Genomic DNA, 25342 nt, shown 5'->3' on the forward strand with positions numbered 1-25342 from the left:
GTACATAATAGCCAATGCAAATTTCGAGGTATAAAGAAAAAGAGAAAGCATAAAGAGAACGGATTGTGGCCATGGAATATCACTCCAAGATCAGAAAGCAAAGTATATCAATTTATTGTACGTTTTCATAATTCTTAATTAAAGAATCTATTGATCTTTACTTTGGGTAAGGCAAGGTTTTGATTGTTTTATACCTTTACTATTGAACTAATTTAGATTAGTATGTATATGGCGTGCCCAACAAGATTTAGAATTGCTGCCATCATATTATTCATGTGCCTTTCCTTGTTGCTCAGTTTTTTGGCTTTTGCAAATGCTCCACTAGTACTCTTATTCTTATTCTTTTCAGGATTTGCAAGTAAAGAATTGATTCTTGTGTCTTTCCTTGTTGCTCAGTTTTTCGCTTTTGCAAGTGGTCCACAAGTGTTCTTATTCTTTTCAGGATTTGCAAGTAAAGAATTGAAGAATGGTTTACATGATTTTATAAAGAGCATTCTTGCAGGCAGTTTTGTACACACAGCAGCGAAGATCTTAAGTTTTGAGTTGCATTCAGCCATTCTTTTTTTTGTTTTCTATTCTGTTTGCATTAATCGAGTTGCGTGCACTCGATTAAGAGTAGTTACAAAGTTTGTCTGTTTGAAAGAAAGATGGCATCTGTGCTTGCAGAGGGTGTTGTTAAGAAAGTTGGTGAGATCGCCGTTCAACAAGTGCTTAATGAGGTGAGCATTGTGTCTAACTTCACCGAAGAGTTTCGATTGTTGAAGGACAGAATAGAGGAAATCAATTGTGTTCTAAATGAAGCCAATGAAGAGAGCAGTGGACAACAGGAGTCTGCTAAAAAATGGCTCCACAGAGTTCGTGACATTGCATGGGAGGCAGAGGATATACTTGAAGAATGTGCTGTTGATTCCACGTATGCTAATAATTCTCACTCATGCTCTTTGAGTTGGAGCGAATTGATTCTTCGTCATAAAATGGGCAGAAGAATTCAACAGGTCAAAGTCCTGTTGAGCTCTGTTGTTGCAGATGGAAACAACCTGAATATAGTTCGTGCTGCGGTCCCTCACAGAGAAGAAGCAGCAGAGTCATCAAGTAGATCCCAGTTTAGGAGATGGAGTGTCCTACCAGGGGATTCAAAACCAGTGGGCATACAGTGCAAGATTGACAGCATAGTGAGTTTGCTGGAAAACCCCCAAATTCCAATCATTGCAGTGGTTGGAATGGGGGGGGTAGGCAAAACCTATCTCCTTCAGCATGTCTACAATGGTAGAAAAGACAGGTATGAGAAATCTGTGTGGCTTTCAATTTCTCAGTTCTATTCAATTTCCAAGTTGCTCAATGACTTGGCATTTCAATTAGATAATGATTTAAATAAGAAAATTAAGGAGAGTGGAATAAGCGAAGTGCTAGCAGGAGAGTTGATTTATCGCTTTATGCTAGAGAAGAGATGTCTTGTTGTTTTAGATGACGTCTGGAGGGCGAGCAGAGAAGGTAATTTGATAACAAAACTTGGTATCCCAATTGGAGGTGATAGCCAATGCAAAATTTTGGTAAGCACAAGAAGCAGAGAGGTGTCTGTAGATCTAAATGCAGAGATTTACAATATGGAATGTTTGGCAGATGAAGAAAGTTGGAGGCTGTTTTGTGCTCATGCATTTCCAATGTCTGAGGGAAATAGAGCCCCGGAGAAGCTGGAGGAGGTAGCTCGCAACATGGTGGAGGAATGCGGGAATTTGCCACTTGCCATCAAGACCACAGCCGCATCTCTGGCGAGCACAACAGAGTTGAATGAGTGGCAGTCCAAGTTGAGTAAGCTGAAAAAGGTAAGCACTTCCGGTGACCATGTCATGGATGTTCTCAAGTTGAGTTACGACTCCCTGCCTGCACATTTAAAGGCATGCTTTGCTTATTTTGCTTTCTTTCCTGAGGATGAGGAAATAGAGTGCGAGTACCTCATGTATCTGTGGATGGGAGAAGGCTTCATTCCGACAGGAGAGGACCCATGGGATTGCTTAGACCAGCTTGCCAGTCTCTGCATGGTTGAAGTATGGGAAGATGTACAACTATGGGAAACAGAGGACCCACATAAATACTGTAAAATTCATGACTTATTGCTTGACTTGGCAATACTTATATCTAGAGAAAATAAAGGTGCATTCAGTCTTGCGGATGCCTTCCCCAAAAGGCACCCTTTAAATACCGGTGGTGTTCGCTGGTGTCGCCTATTTTTGGCGAGGAAAGATATTGATGATCATGCCATCTCAGAGAGCCGCCCTGCTTTTCCCAGATTTGTCCGCACGCTGTCACTCTCCAGCAATTCAAATCTCGGAAACATTCCGGCAATGTTGTTTAATGGAATGAGAGTCTTGCGGGTTCTTGATTTGAGCTACACAAGTATCTCCACATTGCCTGCTTCTGTGGGAGGCATGAAGCTTCTCAAAGTCTTAAATTTAAGAGGGACGGGGATTCAGAAGGTGCCAAAGTGTGTAAGAAGCCTTAAGAGTCTCTGCTATCTTAATGTCACTGATTGCGGAAAGGCACCCAAATGGATAGGTGAGTTGAGGTGCCTTGAGCATCTAGAAGGGAATTTTAAGCGACTGCCAAGGGGGATATCGCAGCTGGAGTCGTTGAGAACACTGCGATCATCACGGTTTTTGTCCCTGTCCAAAGGTATATGTATGTCACGCGGTGTGTTAAGGTTAGAGGATATTGGCCAGATGAGCGAGCTTCAGGAAATAGGGTTTAGTGTTCATTATGAGTCACAGTTGAGGAGGATGGAAGAAGGGATTCTTGCGCCCTTGAACAACAAGATGCGAAGGTTGAGAGTCTGCAATTGGATCCATGGAGGAAAGCAATTTCCGGAGAGCATGAGTGCAATGAGAGATTTGGAACATCTCACACTATGTCAGTTTGCAGCGCCCAGCCGGATATGTTGTTTCACAAATCTCAGGTACCTCTGCTTAGAGGAATGTAATCACAGTGAGTACCCGGAATTACAAGAAATGCCCAGTCTAGTGGTTTTGCAGTTGAAGGGGAACTGGAGGTGCAGAGAATTGCCAAAGGCGTTTGGAAAGTCGGGAGGGTTTCCACACCTCCGCTTCCTTCGCATATTACACTTCTTTAAGTTGGAGGAGTTTCCGGAAATGGAAGATGGAGCGATGGCATGTCTCGAGAAGTTGGAGATACATCATTGTTATATATTGAGTAGAGTGGGAGAGGGCTTGGAGCGCCTGAAAAGACTCAAGGAGATCAATTTTGAATTCTCAGGAACAAATGAAGTGAGGGAGACGTTGAAGGAAGACGGGTTGTATTGGCAAAAAATCAAAGAAAACAATCCCCAAACAACTATCATCATCTAGGAGTAGCCCAAAGTCCCGGGGCCTCCTCCGTGATTCCATCATGCCATCCCCCATAGTAAGCTCTAACATTAATAAATCTTACTTTTATTAAGATTAACATTTATTAATGTTAGATTTATATGATTGTTATTTTGGAATTCTTAAATAAGAATTCTTAAACCTAAATTTAATACTTGATTTTAGATTTATTATATTTTATTTTAAATTAAATATATTTTTTTATAAATATGATGATAAATATGATCTAACATTAATAAATCTTATTTTTATTAAGATTTAGATTTATTAGTCCTACTTATTTATAGGCGGAGACTATAGTTTTTGGTTGTTTCATCTTAAATTAATTTATACTTTGAAAACTATGCAGATCACTAATGGTTTTTCAAAATGAATTTATTAAAACATAATTTAATATTTTTATTTCTATTTTATGATTGGTTGTGGCTTATTTTTGTAGTGGTATTTAAAAATTTTCATTTAACAAATTTTACAAAATTGAACAATCTATGTTTGACTATATGCATGCTTGTAAAGTGGTTGCATGCATGTTTTTAGTGTCATCCCATCAAACAAATGGCATGTTGTTGTTGTATTCAGCACCACAAATAAAGTAGAGGTTATCTATCCTCCGTTATGGTGGAGGAAGTGTAGACTCATGGCTGGTCTAGTTTCAAAAGTTGTGCAGGAGTGGGTCACCATGTTTAGGATAAATTTACTCAACCATTAATTTAACTCTTAGAAATTCTTCATTTGACATTTTCGCCATTACAGAATATGAGGTTTATTCATTCAGAGCTTTCAGATGCTATCCTTGGACTAATTTGGTTCTATTTATTTTCAGAATCATTCTCAAAGGCTAATGCCTCCAGAGGTAAATATAGAGATACCTGCATATTGGTAAAATCAGTTCTTCAAATTACTACTTTTTCATATTAAAAAAATCAATTGCTGGTAGATTATACCAAAACAAGCAATTATTTATTTACCATATCTTTGCATTTTATTTTTTGAATTTTTTGTAAACTTTCAACAGATTAAAGGTGAACCAGTAGAGAAAGTGAAAGTTGCCTTGTGCTTTCATTGCCTTATCAGGCGAATTAAAAACTAAAATCAAATAAATTGAAATTTCCTAGTCTAGATTATAGTTCTTTAACTAATGCGATAACAAGAAAGAAATCTCCCTGATGCAAGAGGTTTCCAGCATTATGCCAGATGCTGGTTTTAGCAAATTTTAAAAGATTTCAAAATCTCATAACTACATCATTTTAACAAAATATTTTTCATATTTTTCAAACCTAGAGCACTCCGATAAATTTATGTATATTTGTCAACAAGACTAAACAAAATTTAACCATCTTCAATTACCTTAATGTGGAAACATATATTTCTCTCTTAAACTGACCTTTTTCTATTTAACTATGATCATGTTGTAATGCCATAAATTAGTGCTTCACTCAAAAAATAGGTATGTCCTGTTACTATTGCTTTGATAAAGATAAAGATATTTTTGGAGATGAGCTCTTTGAGATAGGAATGTAAAAATAATTTTACTTTTCTTAGCAATAGAGACATTGTGGTTATATTAATTTACTTTTGTTAATTTTATTATGTGCATGCATCACTCGTCAAATGATTAAAAAGAGCCAGTCTTTTAGAACAGGGTTTCCCATGAGCAAGCAACGATAATGCTACTATATGAACTTGCCCTACAAATGGAGGTGAGAAAATATATCAGCCTCTTCATAGATCACATGGGGGATTAAAACAACTAATGATATGTCACATTACAACCTCTTTTGTGCCTCTATTGAGAGAAGTTGGAGCATTATAACATGAAGAACTGCATAAAATGAGTAGAATGCTCACCTTCATTTGGTTGTTCTAGTCTGGATCTTACAACTCTATAATTTTTACCTAGAAGAAATATATTCAATTGGTCTATAGTTTTTTTTCATAGATAAGTTTATTTATTTAATAATAAATGTATTTCCTTTGAGATAATGAGTCAAAGATAAATGTTTCTAAAAATTCTAAAATAGTATTGTGTCAATGTTTTATTGCTTTGGACAATATTTTTGTTTTGAAATTATAATCTATGAAGTTATAAAGGAAGTGTCTTAACAAAATATCTCATTCTTACTTATAATAGTATAATATCTCATTCTTAGTTATAATACTATAGACTCTTATCATAAAGGAATCTAAATGTTAGTAATAAATAAAATAGGAACTAATTTAAACTATCATGCTAACATCTTAAAAGAATTTGAAAATTACTACCAAACATAATATTTTATTTAAATTTATCATATTATATTAATATAGATTTTACTTCATTATAATTTAAATTATAACAAATTTTATAGCTTTTGGTTGCTTAGGGCATTATTTTTCTAAGTTTTTTTCATGACACATGTCTTAATATTTATCAATTGAAAAGTTGGAAAAAATATTTGGATGTTTATCTATGAATCAAAATTTTGTAGACAACCTAAAAAGTTGATATTACAAATATTAGATTTAATGTTTTCACTCATAGAAAATATAAATAGTGAACATTTATGTAATTAGAATTTTTTTTTTTTATCATAAGTAGTTCAAAGCACATTAGGTCACATTTTGTGTAACTTCCTCTATTTTTCACTCGTTTTCCAATGTGTTTAACTTTTCCACTATTATTCTTTTCCTCCTATAGTTGCTACTTTTTTATTATTCTTTTGTATTTGTATTACTTTAAGCGGACTCCAGCTCTAGGGCAGCTCTTGTTAATGTTAGATTTATATGATTGTTATTTTGGAATTCTATTCTTAAATCTAAATCTAATATTTTTAAAATATATTGGATCTAGACAATATATTCTTATATTCTTAAATAAAAATGTATTGAATTGGAAATATATTATTGTTATTTAACAATACATTCTTAATTAAGATACGAATAAGAATTCTTAAATCTAAAACTAATATTTGATTTTAGATTTATATTATTGTTATTTTAAAAATCTTAAATAAGAATTCCAAAATAACAATCATATAAATCTAACATTAATAAATCTAAACCTTAATAAGATTTATTAATGTTAGATCATATTTATCATCATATTTATAAAAATATATTTAATAGAAATATTCTTTTATTATAAATTAAATTAACTATTGTTCAAACAAAACTCTCTTTATTATCTTATTTATCAAAAATAATATAATTAATTTAATTAAAGAAAAAATAAATTAACTTATTAATGAATTTTTATTTTCTAATACTTTTTAATTATTCGTAATTATTTTAATTAAAATTGTTCCTAAATCAATTAATTGATTAATTAATGAATCTCTATGAAATACTTAAAATTTTCATAACACCTTTCTTATATTTGATTAAAGTAAATCTTGTTACTAACATTATGAATATGAAACTATTGTTATTCTAAAAAAAATTAATGAATATATTTAAATTTAAAATATACACGTGTTAATATTATTAAAAATTTAATAGGGAATAAATTTTTATGTTTCTTGATTAATTTCTCTTAATTATTTAATATTTGATTTTATTTATGAAAGTGATATAACTTTATTAATATCTCTTATTTTAATTTTACATAGTAAACATAAATTTATCAATATCATGCTTCAATTTATTAAAAAGATAATTGAGAAAAATGAGATTAGATTACCATGAGTTGAATTGATAGCTGACTTGGTGCTAAGTTGGAGATTTTAATTTTTTGTAGGCGCAGATGAATGGGATGGGGGATGCCTTATGGGGGATGGCATGATGGAGCCACCGAGGGAGGCGTTGGGAAATTGGTCGGCTGGGTAGCCGACTCCCATGATCGATGGTTAAATAATAAACAAGAGCTTAGTCCCGCCTTCTAAGAGGGAAGAGGATATGCACAAGAAAGACAAGTAAGAATCATTGAAAGGGAATATCTAAATATTTATTTTTAGATTTTAATTAAAACAATTGTTCATCTACTATTCATATAACTAATAATGGACATCGTTGATAAACGTGTCATAATATTCTAAATTTTAGAAAAAAAATTCAATTTTAGATTTAAAAGTGACAAAATAATTTAATCTGTATATGTGACATAATTTAAGAATTAGTTTTGTTAATAAAATATAGATAAGAAAACAAATTGAAATGTTAGAATACATGTACACCCTAACTTAAATACTCGGCATGTTAATCAAATATAGTTATAAGAAAATAAATCAAAATCTTATAAGACATAAATGACATAACTTAAATATTAGTTCTATTAATGAAAGTAAAATTTGCACCATAGTTCAATACAAATAAGGATCTCACACTAGGCATGCAATGGTTATTTTGTTTGTGGAAAAAATAATACATGTTGAAAAAATTGGTCCTTGGTAATTTTTACTTTATTTTAGCTTTATAGCATTATAAAAGTATGAAAAAAATGATTGTAGAGCTACTATGTCAATCCTCACATTGTGAGAAAAAAGTCCTGGTAGTTGCCACTTAACCCTAGACTTTGATTGAAATTGACAAATTATTTTCTTATCTAAAGAGATACTTAATTATTCATTGACTATCTAACTCTTTACTTTAATTCTACATCTATATCTGATAAAAGAATGTTATGTTTATATTTAATTCTTGCACTTTTTCTTTTCAACGATGTCTAAGAGTGAGCTTCATTGATCAGAAGAAACATGATCCATATAAGGTTTCTACTTATGATGACCTCTATACCAAATAATTTGGGTTGTGGCACAAATACATTCACAATAGTCAAACATGCTACAAATGGTTTTTCTGATATGAATAAAAATTCATAAACCAAGCATCTTCATTAAATCAATGGTTGGGGTTTGCGCCCCTGTTGAAATAGGAGGAACTAAAACAATAGTCGCATATGACTATTGTAGAGTCGAGGGAGTTTTACCCTTGCACCAATTGTAGTCCATTCATATTTTTGTTTCCCTTCTATAGATTTAACCAAGGCCTCCTTAGGTGGGGGTTTTAACCCTAGGCATAGCCAAAGGGAAATCCTTGATCTTGTGTTCCATTAATTGATACCTATAGTAGGTGTTGGGTAGGTTCAAATAGAGCACCTTCTAAGAGAATGTTTGAGAACCAATCTGTATTTCCACATAATCTTTGAGATCGTTCGAGAGATCAACCTCAATGCATATGCATTTCTGAGGATGAGCATTAAAAAGAAATTTGTGTTCCTTAGTAATAACTTTGCCAAGAGTACTAGAAAAAGACTTGATAAAAAGCCAAAATGGCAAGTTACCCAGAAACTCAACCCACACAGGGACCCTAAGCTTTTTGTCATCAAATATGGTAAAGTCTCTCAACCATCTCTAAAAAATAGATGAAGGGCCATTGTTAAACACTGTGTCTACTTGAGACAGGTTGGAAAAACAAAAATAAAATAAAAAACCTTTGGTAAGGTTTTGCACAGCATCAAGGTAGACTCCATGAGGAGTCTAGCTCTTGTTAACCCATTCTCATAGCATAGCTTCAAGAGGAATCCTACCCACAAAATACCCTACAAGGTATGTTGTTCTAATCAATCACAAGCAACATCAAATTCTTACAAATGAAGGATAATATCATAATTATCTCATGAAAAACCTTTGAGACGAATTTGTGAGGACATTTGTTTAATGGAGGCACCATGGCTTTTTAAAGCAACAACATGAACACCAATATCAACAACTGGGCCACTGGCTAGGGTCATTACAAACAAGCCTAAAAACTTCTGCACTAAATGTGGTTTGACAAGTGGAAAACATAGAGGGAAAGCTTAGACATAGAGTCGTATGCAAGGAAACTCAAAGAATGCATGAAACCCTAGCAAAGCAATCTTTCCTATTGCTCCTTTTGATGGCCATTGGTTTTAAAGGAGGAACTTAGGAAGCATTATTGTTTTCCCAATGTTTAAGCAAATATTCAACTATTGGAATAATTATTGGAGTAAGTCCACAACCATTATTTTCCTTGAAAGCAAAGAATTTTGTTGTATATTTAAAAATGGGAAAAGCCATTAAAAAAAGCTTATTGCCAATAAAAATTACATACATCAAGAAAGGAATCATGAAAGAAAAGAAACTTTGAATTAATTTCATTTTAGAAATTTCCAAAACTCTACAGTCAAAAACAATGCATAGAATACCTTGTCCTATGATTTAGAATAGTTTTAAAATAAAAGGTTTTATGTTTCAAAATATGTTTTAATATCAAATGGTTCTTAACAGGCTTGGAATTTGATCACGGTATTGGTCGTTTTTCCACTTGTGAATTAATACACTAAATTTTTAAAGAACCCTCCATATGACAAGTAAATTTATTCCTAAACCATCAATATTTGTTATAGGCAACTTAATATTTTATTTAATATGTACATAAATTTGATTCCATAATATGTATGATAAATATATAACATTTTATATTTATATGTTTCTTTTTTTCCTTTCTTTTAGATATATTTCTATTTTATATTTTAATGATTGCATATTTATATTAATTTAGAAACTTGTTGAAATAGAATATAATGAATTTTAAAACTTGTTTTTAGTAATTTACAATACTATATTTTTTTAAATATTTTTTATATATAATTATATTAATTTAAATTTATGTTAAAGTAAATACATAAAGTTATAAACTGGTTTCTTTTATTTGAGACTTTTGTATAGATTACTAATTTATAATTATAAGTCATTCATAGAGAATTTTGCATATATTACTAATTGATATAATAATTTTGTAAAATATAAAATATTTAAACTTAAAATGATCTATTAAATTATTTTAAAACAAAAAAATCAAGTGGCTATCAAATTACACACCTGGTTCTTAACAAAACTTAATTTTATTTTTAAAATATATTTAATAAGATTGATTAATTCATTATTAATTAAGTTTAATTTGATTAGCCTATTAACTAATTAGAATAAAGTATTAAACTAGGGCCATGCCCCACATATTGGATATCTTTTTGCATCAAACTTATTTGTTAGAGCAAGTAGAAAAATAAATATAACTTTTTAAAAATACAAAATTATAAATATAATAATTAAATAATTAAATAATTAGTTGGTTACATAGATGGAAATTCTTGAAGTTTCCATCATATTTATGAATTTATGGCAATTCTCCAAATCTCTATAATGTTGCACGCCATGGAGCATGTCGACATAAAATTAGATCAAAAAGTTGAATGAAGTATGTATAGTTTCATTATTTGAAAACAAATTGTGTATGAAATAAAAGAAATTATTTTCTGCATTCGATTGTGTGTATTTTTTTACCATCAACATTGGTTAAAAAACACACACAATGAAATCCAGAAAATAATTTATCTTATTTTACAAACGAATTGTGGAAATCTATTAATAAAAATCATCTATGCTTGTTCAAGTATTGCCAATTCCATCATGCAACATGGAAAACCTATAACCTAAACACTTTTAAACATTTTTGTGCATTACAATCCCTTCCTCAAATTCAACACACTTTCTTTGTAATACATGTTCCACTAACCATAAGTAATGTAATAATATGGATGAATGAAAATGAATAGAATAATAAATTTGAACTAATGATTTTAGTTTCAACATGCCAATGCTTACAAAGGATAGATGTAATGCTTCTTCTAATACTGTAATTATTAGCTAACACTAATTATCGCAGCCGATTAATATTTGATGCCATTCAAATTTACCATACATATTTCTGCTTCTAATCATGTGGACACAGTATATATTTGTTCTGTCATGCTCCATGACATGGTATAGCTGGCTTAGAAACTTATTTATTTATTTATAGGTTTATATATGCAAAATTTCCTGCCATCAATCATATCCCCGTTGCTTGTAAATTAATATCATTGACTAATACCTTAAAAAAATCAATCCACGCCCAAAACTTATTTATGATATGTAACAAGTATTTATCTTATTCAAGACCATCATGCCTTTGTACACTTGCTTCACTATATACAGCGTTCATATCGGCATGAAAGGATTCAATCTCTGGATGTGGACAAAGTGGATCTAAATCTCAACCTTTAGTCATTTATGTAAGATCTATGTCTTTGCCAATGATAATGTCTTCATTATATCATATTATCATATCATAGGTAGTAATAATCTTATGTCTTCATTTTTGACATCAATGATCACTCTTTAAATTTTTGACATCAATGACAATATTTCTATTACATTTTACAAACTCCCTTATTCTAGAGTCATAACAATAATATTTATCCTACCCTTAATTTTTAAAGATCCTTTACATGGAAAATAACAATAACTTGACTTAGGAGAAATATCCCAGAACATTGTCCCTTCTTTAATTATATGTTACTCTTAGTAGCATGATATGAATTTGTAAAATAATTTGCTAGATACTCAGATAAATATCTCTTGACTAGGAATGAATTATTCATTTTTCATATAGCACTTTTAACGTCTTACTCAATTATATATATATATATATATATATATATATATATATATATATATACATATATATATATATATATATACATATATATATATATACATATATATATGTATATATGTATATATATATATATGTATATATGTATATATGTATATATACATATATACATGTATATATGTACATATATACATATATACATGTATATATGTACATATATACATATATACATGTATATATGTACATATATACATATATACATGTATATATGTACATATATACATATATACATGTATATATGTACATATATACATATATACATGTATATATGTACATATATACATATATATATGTATATATATATATATATATATATATATATAACTTTGTTTTGTTTAATAAAATAACATCACCATAATTGAGCTCTTGCTAGGTTATTTATTACATTACATCTTTTTCTCATTGTAGTTTTTGGACTACATGACAATCCACTCTTCCTATACCAAATAAAATTAAGTGAAATGCACATAGCTACTCCTAAACAAATCTCATATTACTTTACACAACCACATTGACACTACTTTGAATTGTACAAAGATCTACAAATGTAACTCTATTTGTTTGCATGAACTCAAAGCTATCAATAGGTTGTTTTATGATAAATAAACTTATCGCACTAATTACTCTAATATTTTTATTTTATTTTATTTGATAGAATTACAATTATTTATAATATGACAACATTGAAAGGACCTCAATATACAGTGTACAATTACCTAATATATAGTCCAAATAATTTTGCATGTCTTTAATGAATTAGAAATACACTAAGTTGCAATATTTATGAATTAAAGATTTGAGTAAAGCGAGCTTCTTTCACTATCATCTTATTTTTCATTTGACTTCTCAAATAAAAAAGTGAGGCATAAAATTTCTCTATTTTAAGTAATCAAGTTCTTTTATTGGTAGCTTTCTATTTTTCATTTGACTTTGTCTCATAATATGATTGTCTCTCAACCACCTAATTATGACATATTCTTATGAAATAAATACTCTACCCATCAAATTAAATTCTCTTAGGTTTCAAAATTTTCAAATTTGAATTCTTAAATTGAGTTTTAAATCTTCTAGTTTTTGGAGAGCTTTTAAATTGTCTAGTGGCTTGTATTTGTTAGAAATACTTTAGAATAACTGAGAGGCAGGATAAATCAGTTATTCAAGGTCCGAATGTCTTGATAAAACTTTTCACTAAGTATAGTGAGCCCATATAAACTAATCATGCATCCAAGCTAAACATTCTACTTAGCAAGTTACTGTAAATCAACATGTAGGAATAAGACATAAAAAATCAACACAAAACACAATGATTTACATGGAAACCCAATTTGAAAAAAATCACCAGTAACATGCTACTCAATTCTCACTCTTCTGAAGTGATGTTCTGTGAAAGGCCTACCTTGTTAAAGGCTACGACACACTATTAAATGTGACCTGGTTAAAGGATTTCATCCACCCTGTTAGAAGTGGGTCTAGTTAGAGAACTTTAGAATATTCACTTGGAATGCCACCCTATTAAGGGATTTACAAATGGTTGTTAAACCAACCTAAGTCCATAGCATTTTACCCTACCTAATACAATTGTTAGAGAGTAACAACAAGGGCTTTCGATCTGATATAACTTACAAATTTCATATCTTGATTCAATTCACAAATTTTCCTGGTTTTCAATCTCTGCAGCTCTAACAACTTGACCTCCTTTCAAGCTTTGTCTCATTGAGTCTCCATGCTCAATGTGCTAGTGCAATCACCTTTGTATTCACCTATTGAAGTAGAGTCTTTGTACTCTATTCTTCCCTTTCAATGCCTTCACCTTGACATCCTTCCAACCACTCTTGCTTTGTGACCTATAGCTCATTAAATAGAAGTCTAGAATACTTTTCCCACTCTAATCTTCTTAGTTTTAATTTCAGTTTGAATGGATTAGGTAAGATTCAATGAATCTACCCCTTATCTTGTTTCTTCTAGAAACATCATGAAGAATCCTCCTGTATTCGCTCAAAAATGATTTACTTAAAATTATGTGCCACCAACTCATCATCCTTATCTTCCAACTGGTTTACAAACTTCAAGGTACCAAACTTGTCGACTCAAATCTGGAAAATCTTTTCCTTTTTAAATAATGCAATAGCTCGACACTATTGAATTTTTGATGCTCAGCACATATTGTGTTACTCAACATCAATTGTGTTTGTACTAATGTTTGACACCTACTATGGATTCACTCAGCATGAACTAAATTTTATTGATGCTCAATACTTATTGTAGACACCTAAAAACCTTTAGAAAATAAAGTATTTTTATTTTCTGAAAAAGTCCTGATGACATCATCATTTATTAATTAATTAATTTTTATGCCATTAAATCCCTTTATCTTAATTTAAAATATTTAATCAAGGAATCACTCCCAAAAATGTTTAAATCTTATTTAAACATTGTTTCCTTATTTATTAATTATTTAATTAATAAATTGACCAAAAAACTCAAAATAAATTAAAAAATTATTTTTTGCCCAAAAGTTGGCCAATTTCCTTAAGACCAATAACCTCTTCCAAAATCTTCTAATCCTTCTTTAATTTCGATTAAAGGCTAATCTCATCATTTCCTACCCCTAATCCCAACTCAAAATATTTAATCATGATTAAATATTAATCCTCATGTTTATTAAAAATATTTTAATAAATATCTCCTCAACCCAAACCCTTGAAATAAATAAAACTTTATTTATTTTATAAAATCTTATCCTAGGAAGTTCTAGACTCTTCTAGAAAGCCTTCATCCTCATCCAAAGCCTAGACTCTTCTAGAAGATGTCTTTAACCCTAATCCTAATCCCCTCCTAACCTTGTCACATTCCCTAAACATGGGTTAAGACTTGCTAACTCAAGCCAAAGTTAACAAATATCTCCTCCTTCACCCACCCTCATTAATTGCAATCCACTTGCCATCCACTTGCCTAGTCCTAATCCATCTCTAACCCTTCCTCTAATCATTTTTACAACCCTAAGCAAGCTTAAAACCTCCCTAAACCCTCAAATTCGAATTTCATGGTATCTCTCACAAATATCTTCAACCATAAAACTTTATAAAGCCCACAAAGTCATAAATGTTCTTACAAAGCACTTATCAAGGGTCTTTATGAAGATTTTATCCCTTGAGCCTCCTTTGTTGACTCATCCTTCCCCTTTCCTCCATCCTCTCACCATGTGACATGTGTCACTCTTTGATTGGTTGTAAGGAAGCACAATCCATGTGCTCTCCTCTCATGCAATCTAAGCCCTCCATGAGCTTTTTCCCATCCTTGCATCTTAGCCCTCAATCCCTCAAGCCTCTTGCCTATAAATTGGATCCTTCCCCTTTGCAAAATAACACAATCCATGAAGTAAAGTTATAATGCTATTTTGAGAGGCAAATCCATACTAAAGCCATCTATCCACACCAAAAATCCACAATCATCCATTGAAGCCCTTTTTGAAGCATAAAGCTTGAGCATACATCCTATATATTTAGACAAAGCTACTCAACAAGAGAGCTTCTTATTGAGAGAGTCCATTAATGGCTCATATTCTCAATTGAGAGTTCATCTTAGTCTATCTTGAAGTTTATGAATTTTTTTTAGTTTGTAGAAGTTTTATTTAAATTTGGTTTCTATTAGCATACTAACATTGCTCATAAACACTTCTGACTTGCTTGACACCTAAACTTGCTTGGCTCCTTTTGTTTCACTCAAGATACACTAGATTTTACATTTTCTTGGCAATTATTGATAACCTTTTCGGCATGAAGTAGCTTGCTTAGCACCCACTAATGAACTTAGTCAAGTTTTGCAAACAACTTTGTTACAACTTATTCTTCTAAAGTTTCTAAGTGTAGTGAACCTTTGTATCTTCAAGTCTATTATCAATACATCATTTTATCATTGTCTTAGTTGATCCTTATATTTCATTACAAAACCATAACTCAACCTTTCCCTTAGGTGATTTTGTTACATCTTATTGATTAAATCCTCTTCATCAATCAACTAAGTGATAGTACTTGGATCTTATAAGAAATTGTCATTTTAGCAAATATCAAGCTTGACATCAGTGGAAAATAATGATTGAAAACATTCTTTATCAATAATCTCCCTATTTGCAAACAATCTTCCTTCTTCAATAATGGTCTTTTTAATCAAATTTCAACAATCTCCGTCTTTGGCATTGATGGCAAACCAAACTGATCAACCAAGTTATCAAAATGTTCACTTGGTTAAAACAATAAATCAAATGCCAAAAAAAACAATTTGCTACCATTTCTATTTTCATCATCTTTCATATCTCCCTGTTTGTCGATACATTGTCTTCTCTTTTTTTGTTCTACTTCGTCTCTAATCTACTATCTTAATTTCTTTGCTTCTACTTCTCGCTCTTAACTGTTGTTTCCTTTCTCCTTCCTTTTTGTTATTATTCTTCTATTTCTCCCTCTACATTTTGATCCTTTAAATTTTTTACTTCTCCCTCTACACATTATTTCTCCATCTACATGCATTGATCAATTTCTACTATTTTGGTATCATCTCCCTCTTTTGATCAGTTTAGCTACTTCTCCCTCTTTGACAACAATGCCAAAGACATATTATTTGAGCATATTATCATTCAGGTGTAGTATTTGTAGGCATTCCAATTTCTCTTTCTATCACCTTGCTTGTGACTGATTTAGAATTTTCGTACTTTAATTACTTCAGGAAATAACCTAAAGTAAGTATCCTCTGTATCAATTTATATCATTTTAACAATCAACTCATTTGATGCAAGGAAATTTTTCTATTATTCAGACAGCCTTGGATAGGGGTATCACCCCTAATTTACCTCTAAGATATTCAAATGCATCTTTAGATAATGGTTTTTTGAAGATGTCAACAATTTGTTCCTTTGAGTTGACATATTCCATCTTTACTTAATTGCAATGTGCTTTATTTTGGCATGGATCATGATATTCTTTGATATGTTGATGGCACTTGTGTTATCACTATATAGGATCATAAGTTTAGTCATCTCTTCCTTCATACCTTGTAACAGATATTTGATCCATACAATATTCATGCAGTTGATAGCAACAACAACATACTCAGCTTCATCTGTGGATTGTGAGGTACAACTTTTCTTTTTGCTAGTCCAAGTGACTAATCTTTTACCTAAGAATAGTGTTCCTCCATTAGTATTTTTTCTATCATCAATATTACCTTCCCAATCTACATCAGTGTAGGCTTTCAACTCAAACTTTTCAGTCCTCTTATTGTATAATCCAAAGTCATCTATTCCTTTTAGATACCTCATTATTCTTTTTACTATCATAAGATAATTTTCTGTTGGGTTTGCAAAAAAGCTTTCCACTATTCTGATAGCTAATGCAATGTCTGGTCTACCATGCACAAGTTACTACAAATTTTTAGCCATTGATATGTACATTGTTTGATTTACCTCAGTTGATTCATCATTCTTGGATAACTTATGTCCTATTACCATTGGCGTAGTGACTAGTTTTGAATCTTCTAAACCAAATGTTTTGAATATCTCCTTAATATATTTTTATTGGGTCACAAATATGCCATGTTTTAGTTGATGTACTTGTAATCCAAAAAAGAATTTGATTTTCCCAAACATTGACATCTCAAACTCATGTTTCATCTAATTAGCAAAATCTTTGCATAGGGCATCTTTTCCTCCAAATATTATATCATCAACAAAAATTATAGATATCAAAATGTCTTTACCTTTTTTTTCCTTGATATATAGTTTGTTTTTGTCATCCATTCTTTCAAATCCTATCTTTACAAGATATTTTTGAAGTCTCTCATACCATGCTTTAGGCACTTGCTTCAAACCATAGAGTGTTTTATGCAATTTGTAAACCATATCCTTCTTTTTGTCATCAACAAATCCTTCTGATTGTTCTAGTTAGACTTCCTCTTCCAGTATACCATTCAAAAAGGTAGACTTTACATCCATTTGGTAGACTTTAAAAACTTTGTTAGTAGCATATACAAGTAGTGTTTGTTAGGATAAACCACGGACAGAAATAAAAAACTACATGCAAATATAACCAATAACAGAAAATAATAGAACACACAAAAATGAACACAAGGCACCAAGATTTAACATGGTTCACCCAATCCCTAGGCTATGTCCACCAAACAGCAAGTCTAATCTTATTACAATCCAGTGATTACAACCTGATTACAATTCATAATCCCTTACAACTCAATACCACCGCAAGAACCAATTTCACATCACAACATTATGAAAAATACCCAACCCTAAGCCCTTTTATACAAGTATTAAACCGCTTTAGGGTTATAACATGTCAGCCATATGTCGGCCATAATATGTCAGCTACCATGTCGGCTACTGCCCAAAAAAATTTTGCATGGCAATGCCCCAAACCCCACTATTTATGAAGTATGTACAGTACTTTCCTAATCAGTCACCACAATCTAACAATCTCCCACTTGGGGACTGATCAGTCTCCACACTAAACAACAATCTCCCACTTGGAGACTGATCCTGTAGCAATACAACTACCACATGGGGCTCCCACTGGATCAAACCACCCTGGACTCTGTTGTTCTTTTATTCACGTTTAGTCTAAAAGACCAACTGAAGCTGAAGAGGAGTTCAGCTTCTCCCTTGTTACAACCTTTGTCAACATATCTGCTGGATTGTCATTGGTATGTATCTTCTCTAGCTTTAACTGTCCATCCTCCAAAACTGACCGAATGAAATGGTACCGCAACTATATGTGTTTGGTCTTAGAATGCAGAGCTAAATTCTTAGCAAGATGAATGGCACTCTGACTATCTATGAACAAATAATTATCCTTCTGAGGATGTCCCAATTCTTCCAAGAAGAACTAAAGCCATATCATCTCCTTGGCTGCCTCTATAGCAGCAACATACTATGCCTCTGTAGTGGATAAAGCATTAATCTTCTGTAACCTAGAAACCTAGCTCACGGCTGCCCCACCAACAGTAAAGACATAAGTTGTAGTACTCTACCTGGTATCAATATCCCCTGCCAAATCTGAGTCAACATAGCCCTATAAATTAGTAGTAGAGCCCCCAAAGTGTAAACACTTATTGGATGTCCCTCTCAAATATATGAGAATCCACTTGACAGCATTCCAATGCTCAAATCCTGGATGACTCATATACCTGCTAACGAATCCCACTACATGTGCAATATCTGGCCTAGTGCATACTATAACATACATCAAACTTCCTACTGTTGAAGCATAGGGTACCTTGGACATCTTATCCTCCTCTTCCTATGTCTTGGGACACATCTCCTTAGTCAATTTCAAATGACCAGGTAAAGGTGTGCTCACAGATTTAGCATTCTCCATATAGAAAAGTTGCAACACCTTCTCAACATAATCAGCCTGAGATAGCGTCAAGGTTCTGTTCTTCCTATCTCTGCAAATCTTCATACCAAGAATTTGTTTTTCTGCCCCCAAATCCTTCATAGCAAATGCATGTGCTAACTGGCATTTTAGCCCCTTAATATGATGCATGTTAGACCCAGCTATAAGCATATCATCAACATATAGACATAAAATAATGTAGCTATCATCATCCAACCTCTTAAAATAAACACAATAATCTGAATGACACCTATTATATCCATGCTCATGCATAAAACTATAAAATTTTAGATACCATTGGTGAGGTGCTTGCTTCAAGCCATATAAACTTTTCTTCAATTTGCACACTAAGTTCTCCTTACCTTTGACATCAAAACCCTGTGGCTGAGCCATATATATTTATTCATCCAAATCACCATGAAGAAAGGTTGTTTTAACATCCATCTGCTCTAAATGCAAATCTTCAGTAGCCACAAGACTTAAAACAGTACGAATAGAAGTCATTTTAACAACAGGAGAAAATATCTCATCAAAATCAATTCCCTTTTTCTGTGCAAATCCTTTTACAACTAACCTGGCCTTAAATCTTTTCTTACCTCCTTCCTCTTCTTTCAACCTGTAAACCCACTTATTCTGTAAAGCCTTTTTACCTGCAGGCAACTTGCACAAATCCCATGTCTTATTTTTTAGCAAAGAGTCCATTTCATCTTTCATTGCAGACTCCCACTGAATCTTAGTATCCACCTGCATAGCTTCATCATAACTTTCAGGTTCACCAGCATCAGTAAGTAAAATAGAATAAAAAGAGGGAGAAAACCTTTGTGGAGGTCTAATTTGCCTTGTTGACCGTCTAACATTTACTGGTGTGTGTGGTATTTGTTGTTGCAGTTGTTGCACATCATGAGGAATGGCTGGAACATTAGCTTTTGGAGTATCATCCAGCACTACATAATCATCTTCTTTCTTCTCATGTTGCTGCAACAGATCTTTGTACAACACTTTCTCATTGAATATGACATCCCGACTTCTAATAATTTTAAGATTTTCAAAATCCCAAAGCCTATAACCAAATTTTTTAATGCCATATCCAACAAAGACACATTTCTTTGATTTAGCTTCTAGCTTGGTTCTATTTTCAGAGTCTATATGAGCAAAAGCTTCATAACCGAAGGTCTTGAGAAAAGAATAACTCACCTTCTTACGAGTCCATGTTTCCTCTGGAATACCACAGCCCAAAGGAGTAGAGGGACCTCTATGAATCAAATATACTGCAGTATTGACAGCCTCCACCCACATGTGTAAGGGCAACCCAGCATGCAACCTCATGCTCCTTGCGCGCTCCATTATAGTCCTGTTCATGCATTCAGCCACTCCATTTTCCTGTGGAGTCCTTGGAATAGTTTTTTGTCTACGAATACCATTAGTGGAGAAATAATCTTCAAATTCATGACTGCAATACTCACCACCATTATCAAATCTGAGACATTTTAATTTCTTACTAGTCTCATTTTCAATGAAGCATTTCCATTTCTTAAAAGTTTGAAATACATCAGATTTCTGTCTAAGGAAATAAACCCATACTTTTCTAGTTGCATCATCAATAAATTTAACATAATAATGAGAGCCACCAAGGGAAGATACTTGAGCTGGTCCCATACATCTGTATGCACAAGCTCTAATTTCTCGTTTTTGTTTTCCTTCCTTGTCTTTACAAAACTCACTCTCTTTTGTTTTCCATACACACAACTTTCACAGAAATCCATATTCACACATTTTAGACCTGATAAAACTTTCCTTGAATGAAGTACTTTCATACCTTTCTCACTCATGTGCCCAAGTCTATTGTGCCACAAGGCTGTATCAGAATCTACAGCACCTATTTGTTCTCTCTGCTTAACTGCAGTAATTGTTCATGAATATTCATTTTTCTCTGAAACAATCAAAGTAGAAGGAACAATATGACCTGTACAAAGATATAAGGTGCCTACTTTCACACCTTTTGCTACTATAAGGGAACCTTTTGAAACTTTCCAATTTTTATCATTAAAAGTAACTACACAACCCTCATCATCGAGTTGCCCTGCTAAAATTAAATTTTTACTTAGTTTTGGAACATGTCTTACCTCATGTAGTAGCCAATGATTCCCATTTTGCAACTTAATCTTAATTTTTCGCTTTCCAACAATCTGACAGGGTTCATTATCCCCCAAATAAACAAGCCCAAAATCCCCTTGGACATAATCAATGAAATAACCTCTATGAGGTGTAGCATGAAATGAAGCACCAGAATCTAAAACCCATGAATCATCAACACTCTCTAAAGACAGAAGCAAAGCATCCTCTTCAGATTTGTTACTTACCACATTTGCCTCCTTGTCTCCATCTGATTTATCTCCTTCATTTTTCTTTCGATTCCAGCAATCTTTCTTTTTGTGCCCTAGTTTCCCACAGTACCAGCAATCATTTGGTCCTCTCGATTGAGACCTTCTCCCCTTTGACTTTCCTCTTGATTTCCCACAATTTCTAGAGTTACTTCCTCTTTCAGTCGTTCTGCCCCTGCTTTGTGTATTTAACACACTTCCTGATGTAGATCCACGTGAGGATTTTCTACGAGTTTCCTCACTTAAAATAACATCGATCACATCATCATATTTTAGGGTACTAGATCCAGGAACAGAATTACTCACCGCCATTACCAAGTCATTCCAGCTTTCAGGCAAAGAACACAAAATTGAGAGAGCCCTAATTTCTTCATCAAAATTGATACCCACAGAAGATAATTGACTAGTAATAGTATTAAACTCATTTAAATGATTTGCAATAGATCCACCTTCTGCCATTTTCATATTAAATAAACCCTTCATGAGAAATACCTTATTTGAAGCGGAGGGCTTTTCATACAGTGTCGTTAGGGTTTTCATCAAATCTTCTGTCGTCTTTGCTTTTGTAATATTAAATGCCACCGATGGTGCCAAGCATAACCGAAAGCTTCCGAGTGCCTTTCTGTCCAAAAGATCTCATTCAGCCTCTGACATAGTTCCCTGATTCTTGGCGTTTCCTTCCAACGGCTTCCATAAATCCTTCTAATATAAATAGTCTTCCATTTGCATCTTCCATAACTAGAAGTTCTGCCCATTAAACCTATCAACCCTCAACTTACCCTCATCTACCATCGCTCCCACTCAACTGTGAGACTCCCACTTAACCGTGAGACTTTCTTGCAAAGGATAACTGAAAGACAACCTTGCTCTGATACCACTTGTTAGGATAAACCACAGACAGAAATAAAAAACTACATGCAAATATAACCAATAACAAAAAATAATAGAACACACAAAAATGAACATAAGGCACCAAGATTTAACGTGGTTTACCCAATCCCTGGGCTACATCCACCAAACAGCAAGTCTAATCTTATTACAATCCAGTGATTACAACCTAATTATAATCCGTAATCCCTTACAGCTCAATACCGCCGCAAGAACCAATTTTGCATCACAACATTATGAAAAATACCCAACCCTAAGCCCTTTTATACAAGTATTAAACCGCTTTAGGGTTATAACATGTCGGCCATATGTCGGCCATAATATGTCAGCTACCATGTCGGCTACTACCCAAAAAAAATTCTATTTATGAAGTATGTACAGTACTTTCCTGATCAGTCACCACAATCTAACAGTGTTCTTACTCCTTCCATCCTTGCAATAGGGGCAAATGTTTCCCCATAATCTAGTCCTTCTTCTTGTGCATAACCTTTGCAGACTAGTCTAGCCTTATTTCTTGTGATCTCACCATTTTCATCTAGCTTGTTCCTAAATACCCAATTGGTACCGATCATATTCTTATTAGCTAGTCTTGGGACTAAAGTCCAAGTTTTGTTTTTCTTTATCTGCTCAATCTTTTCTTCTATAGCCTTACACCAATTATCATCTTGTAGTGCATCTTTCACTATTTTGGGTTCAATCTTGCTCAACAAACATGATTCATTTCTTAGTCTATTTCTTATCATTGGTTTGGCTTCCTTGTCACCAATAATTTGTTCAGGAAGGTGATGTATTCTCACATACTTGGATAGTCTTGGTTCTATCCTTCTTTTCATGTTTATTCTTTCAACTTTAGAGTGACTATGCACATCTCTTTCTAGTATTTCATCATCTCTTTCATGTATACTAATTTCAGAGTCAAAATGTGCATTATCCTCATTTTGCAACTCAGCTTCTAATTGTAACTCAACATTGACTGGCTGTGACTTGGCTGATATTGAAACTTATTGTTGATTCCCATCTTGATTGGCAGCTTCTTCTTCAGTAGGTATTCCTTACTAGAAGTATATAAAATATCTATACTCTTCTAGTTTCTTGGTTTCATCAACTTGAACTTATGCATGCTCATCAAAGTTTACATTTGCACTCTTCACTATTTTGTTAGTGTTAGTATTCAAACACTTGTATGCTTTAAAACTTCTAGTGGAGCATTCAAGGCATATTCTTCAATCACTCTTTGTATCAAACTTGCCATTTCTAGTATCTTTAAGAATATAGCATTTATAACCAAATACTTTGAAATGTTTTACATTTGGTGAGTGACTATACCATAATTCAAAAGGTGTTGCATTTGTACCTCTCTTGACTTGTACTCGATTCAAGGTGTAGACAACTATACTTATAGCTTCTCTCCAGTACTTCAAAGAAACATTCTTCTCCATCATTAATGTTTTGGCATAGTCTATCACTGACCTATTCCTTCTTTCTACAATGCCATCCTGTGGGGAGTTCTAGGTGTTGATGCTTGTCTCTTGATTCCTTTATCAATGCAAAATGTTCAAATTCTTTTGATGTGAATTCTCCTCCTCTATCTCATCTTAGGCACTTTAGGCTCTTCCATGTTTCCTTCTCAACCTTTTCCAAATACCACAGATTTTTTCTTTAAGAATATGGCAGTCATCATCTTGGAGTAGTCATCCACAAATAACATTATGTATATGTATCCTTTGTAGCTTTGCACTTCTATTGGGCCACATAAATTAGTATGGACTAACTCTAGTACTTCTTTGGAAGTATAAGTTTTTCTTTTGAAACTTGACTTGGTCATCTTTCCTAGCTGACATTGTTTGTACATTGTATTTTTAGGATTTTTCAGTTTAGGAAAGCCTCTGACTTTATTCATTTTGTTGATGCTAATTAAATTATCAAAGTTGACATGACATAGTCCTTTATGCCATAGCCACATATCATCAAATCTAACATTAAGATAGGCTGCATCTTCCATATCTAGGTAAAATAAATTACTCCTAGTTTGGTCTCCTTTTCCTATCAAATTTCCATTAGTATCATAGATTTTGGCAGTTTTGTTTCCAAGTTCTACTTTGCAACCTACATTTCCTAACTATGACACACTTAGTAGATTGTAGTTCAATCCTTCAACATAGTATGCATTATCACATGAAATTTTCACTAGAAGTTTAATAGAACCTTTTCTTTTGATTACACATGGAGCATCATTTCCAAATCTAACACTATTTTCATCATATTGAGTAAAGGTAATAAACTTACTTTTGTCTCCTATCATGTGATGTGAGCATCCACTGTCTATGATCCACCTGTCATTTTTGTTTACATAGGTTACCAGTGTTGTTTTCTCATCTTCATTTGACTCATTTATTCATGGCTACATAGACTACCTCATCATCATTTTCATCAAAATCCTCTTTTTCAAAAATGTAGCACTTTTTCCTTTGTCTTTATAATCTCTGCTATCATCTTCTCTTTTGTTCTTGTTCTTGTTGCCTTCTCTATAGTTCTTTTTCTATGTGCATCTTGCAACAATATGTCCTACTTCATTGCAATTAAAACAAATGATAGGTAACTTAACTTTGAATTTACCTTTGCCTCTATGAAATCTTCTAGCCAACAATGCTTCCAATTGTTTCATATCTTCTTCATATGTGCTACTATCATTGGATGCATATTTTACCTTTTTCTTCTTCTTCTTTGGTTTTATCTCCTCAGTGTCTTTCAACAATAGCTTGGCCTTGAAAGTAGACTCAAGATTCTCAAGTCTATAGTTACCAAAGTT

General features: G+C 32.6%; 1 protein-coding gene across 1 annotated transcript; it reads left to right on the plus strand.

Moving 5' to 3' along the window:
* Positions 1-497: 497 nt before the first annotated feature.
* On the plus strand, positions 498-3550 carry LOC149528152 (putative disease resistance protein At1g58390). The gene has a single exon (XM_089810663.1). The coding sequence runs from the start codon at positions 648-650 to the stop codon at positions 3357-3359; it is 2712 nt and encodes a 903-aa protein (XP_089666789.1). The 5' UTR covers positions 498-647; the 3' UTR covers positions 3360-3550.
* Positions 3551-25342: the final 21792 nt, after the last annotated feature.

This window comes from Cupressus sempervirens, chromosome 11 (genome assembly GCF_028749045.1).
Source record: "Cupressus sempervirens isolate cs-2001-9-10 chromosome 11, ASM2874904v1, whole genome shotgun sequence".
In the NCBI taxonomy this organism is placed as follows: Eukaryota; Viridiplantae; Streptophyta; class Pinopsida; order Cupressales; family Cupressaceae; genus Cupressus; species Cupressus sempervirens.

What these genes read in the sequence shown, in the direction of transcription:
- LOC149528152 (XM_089810663.1), top strand. Translation starts at nt 648, where the DNA reads ATGGCATCTGTGCTTGCAGAGGGTGTTGTTAAGAAAGTTGGTGAGATC.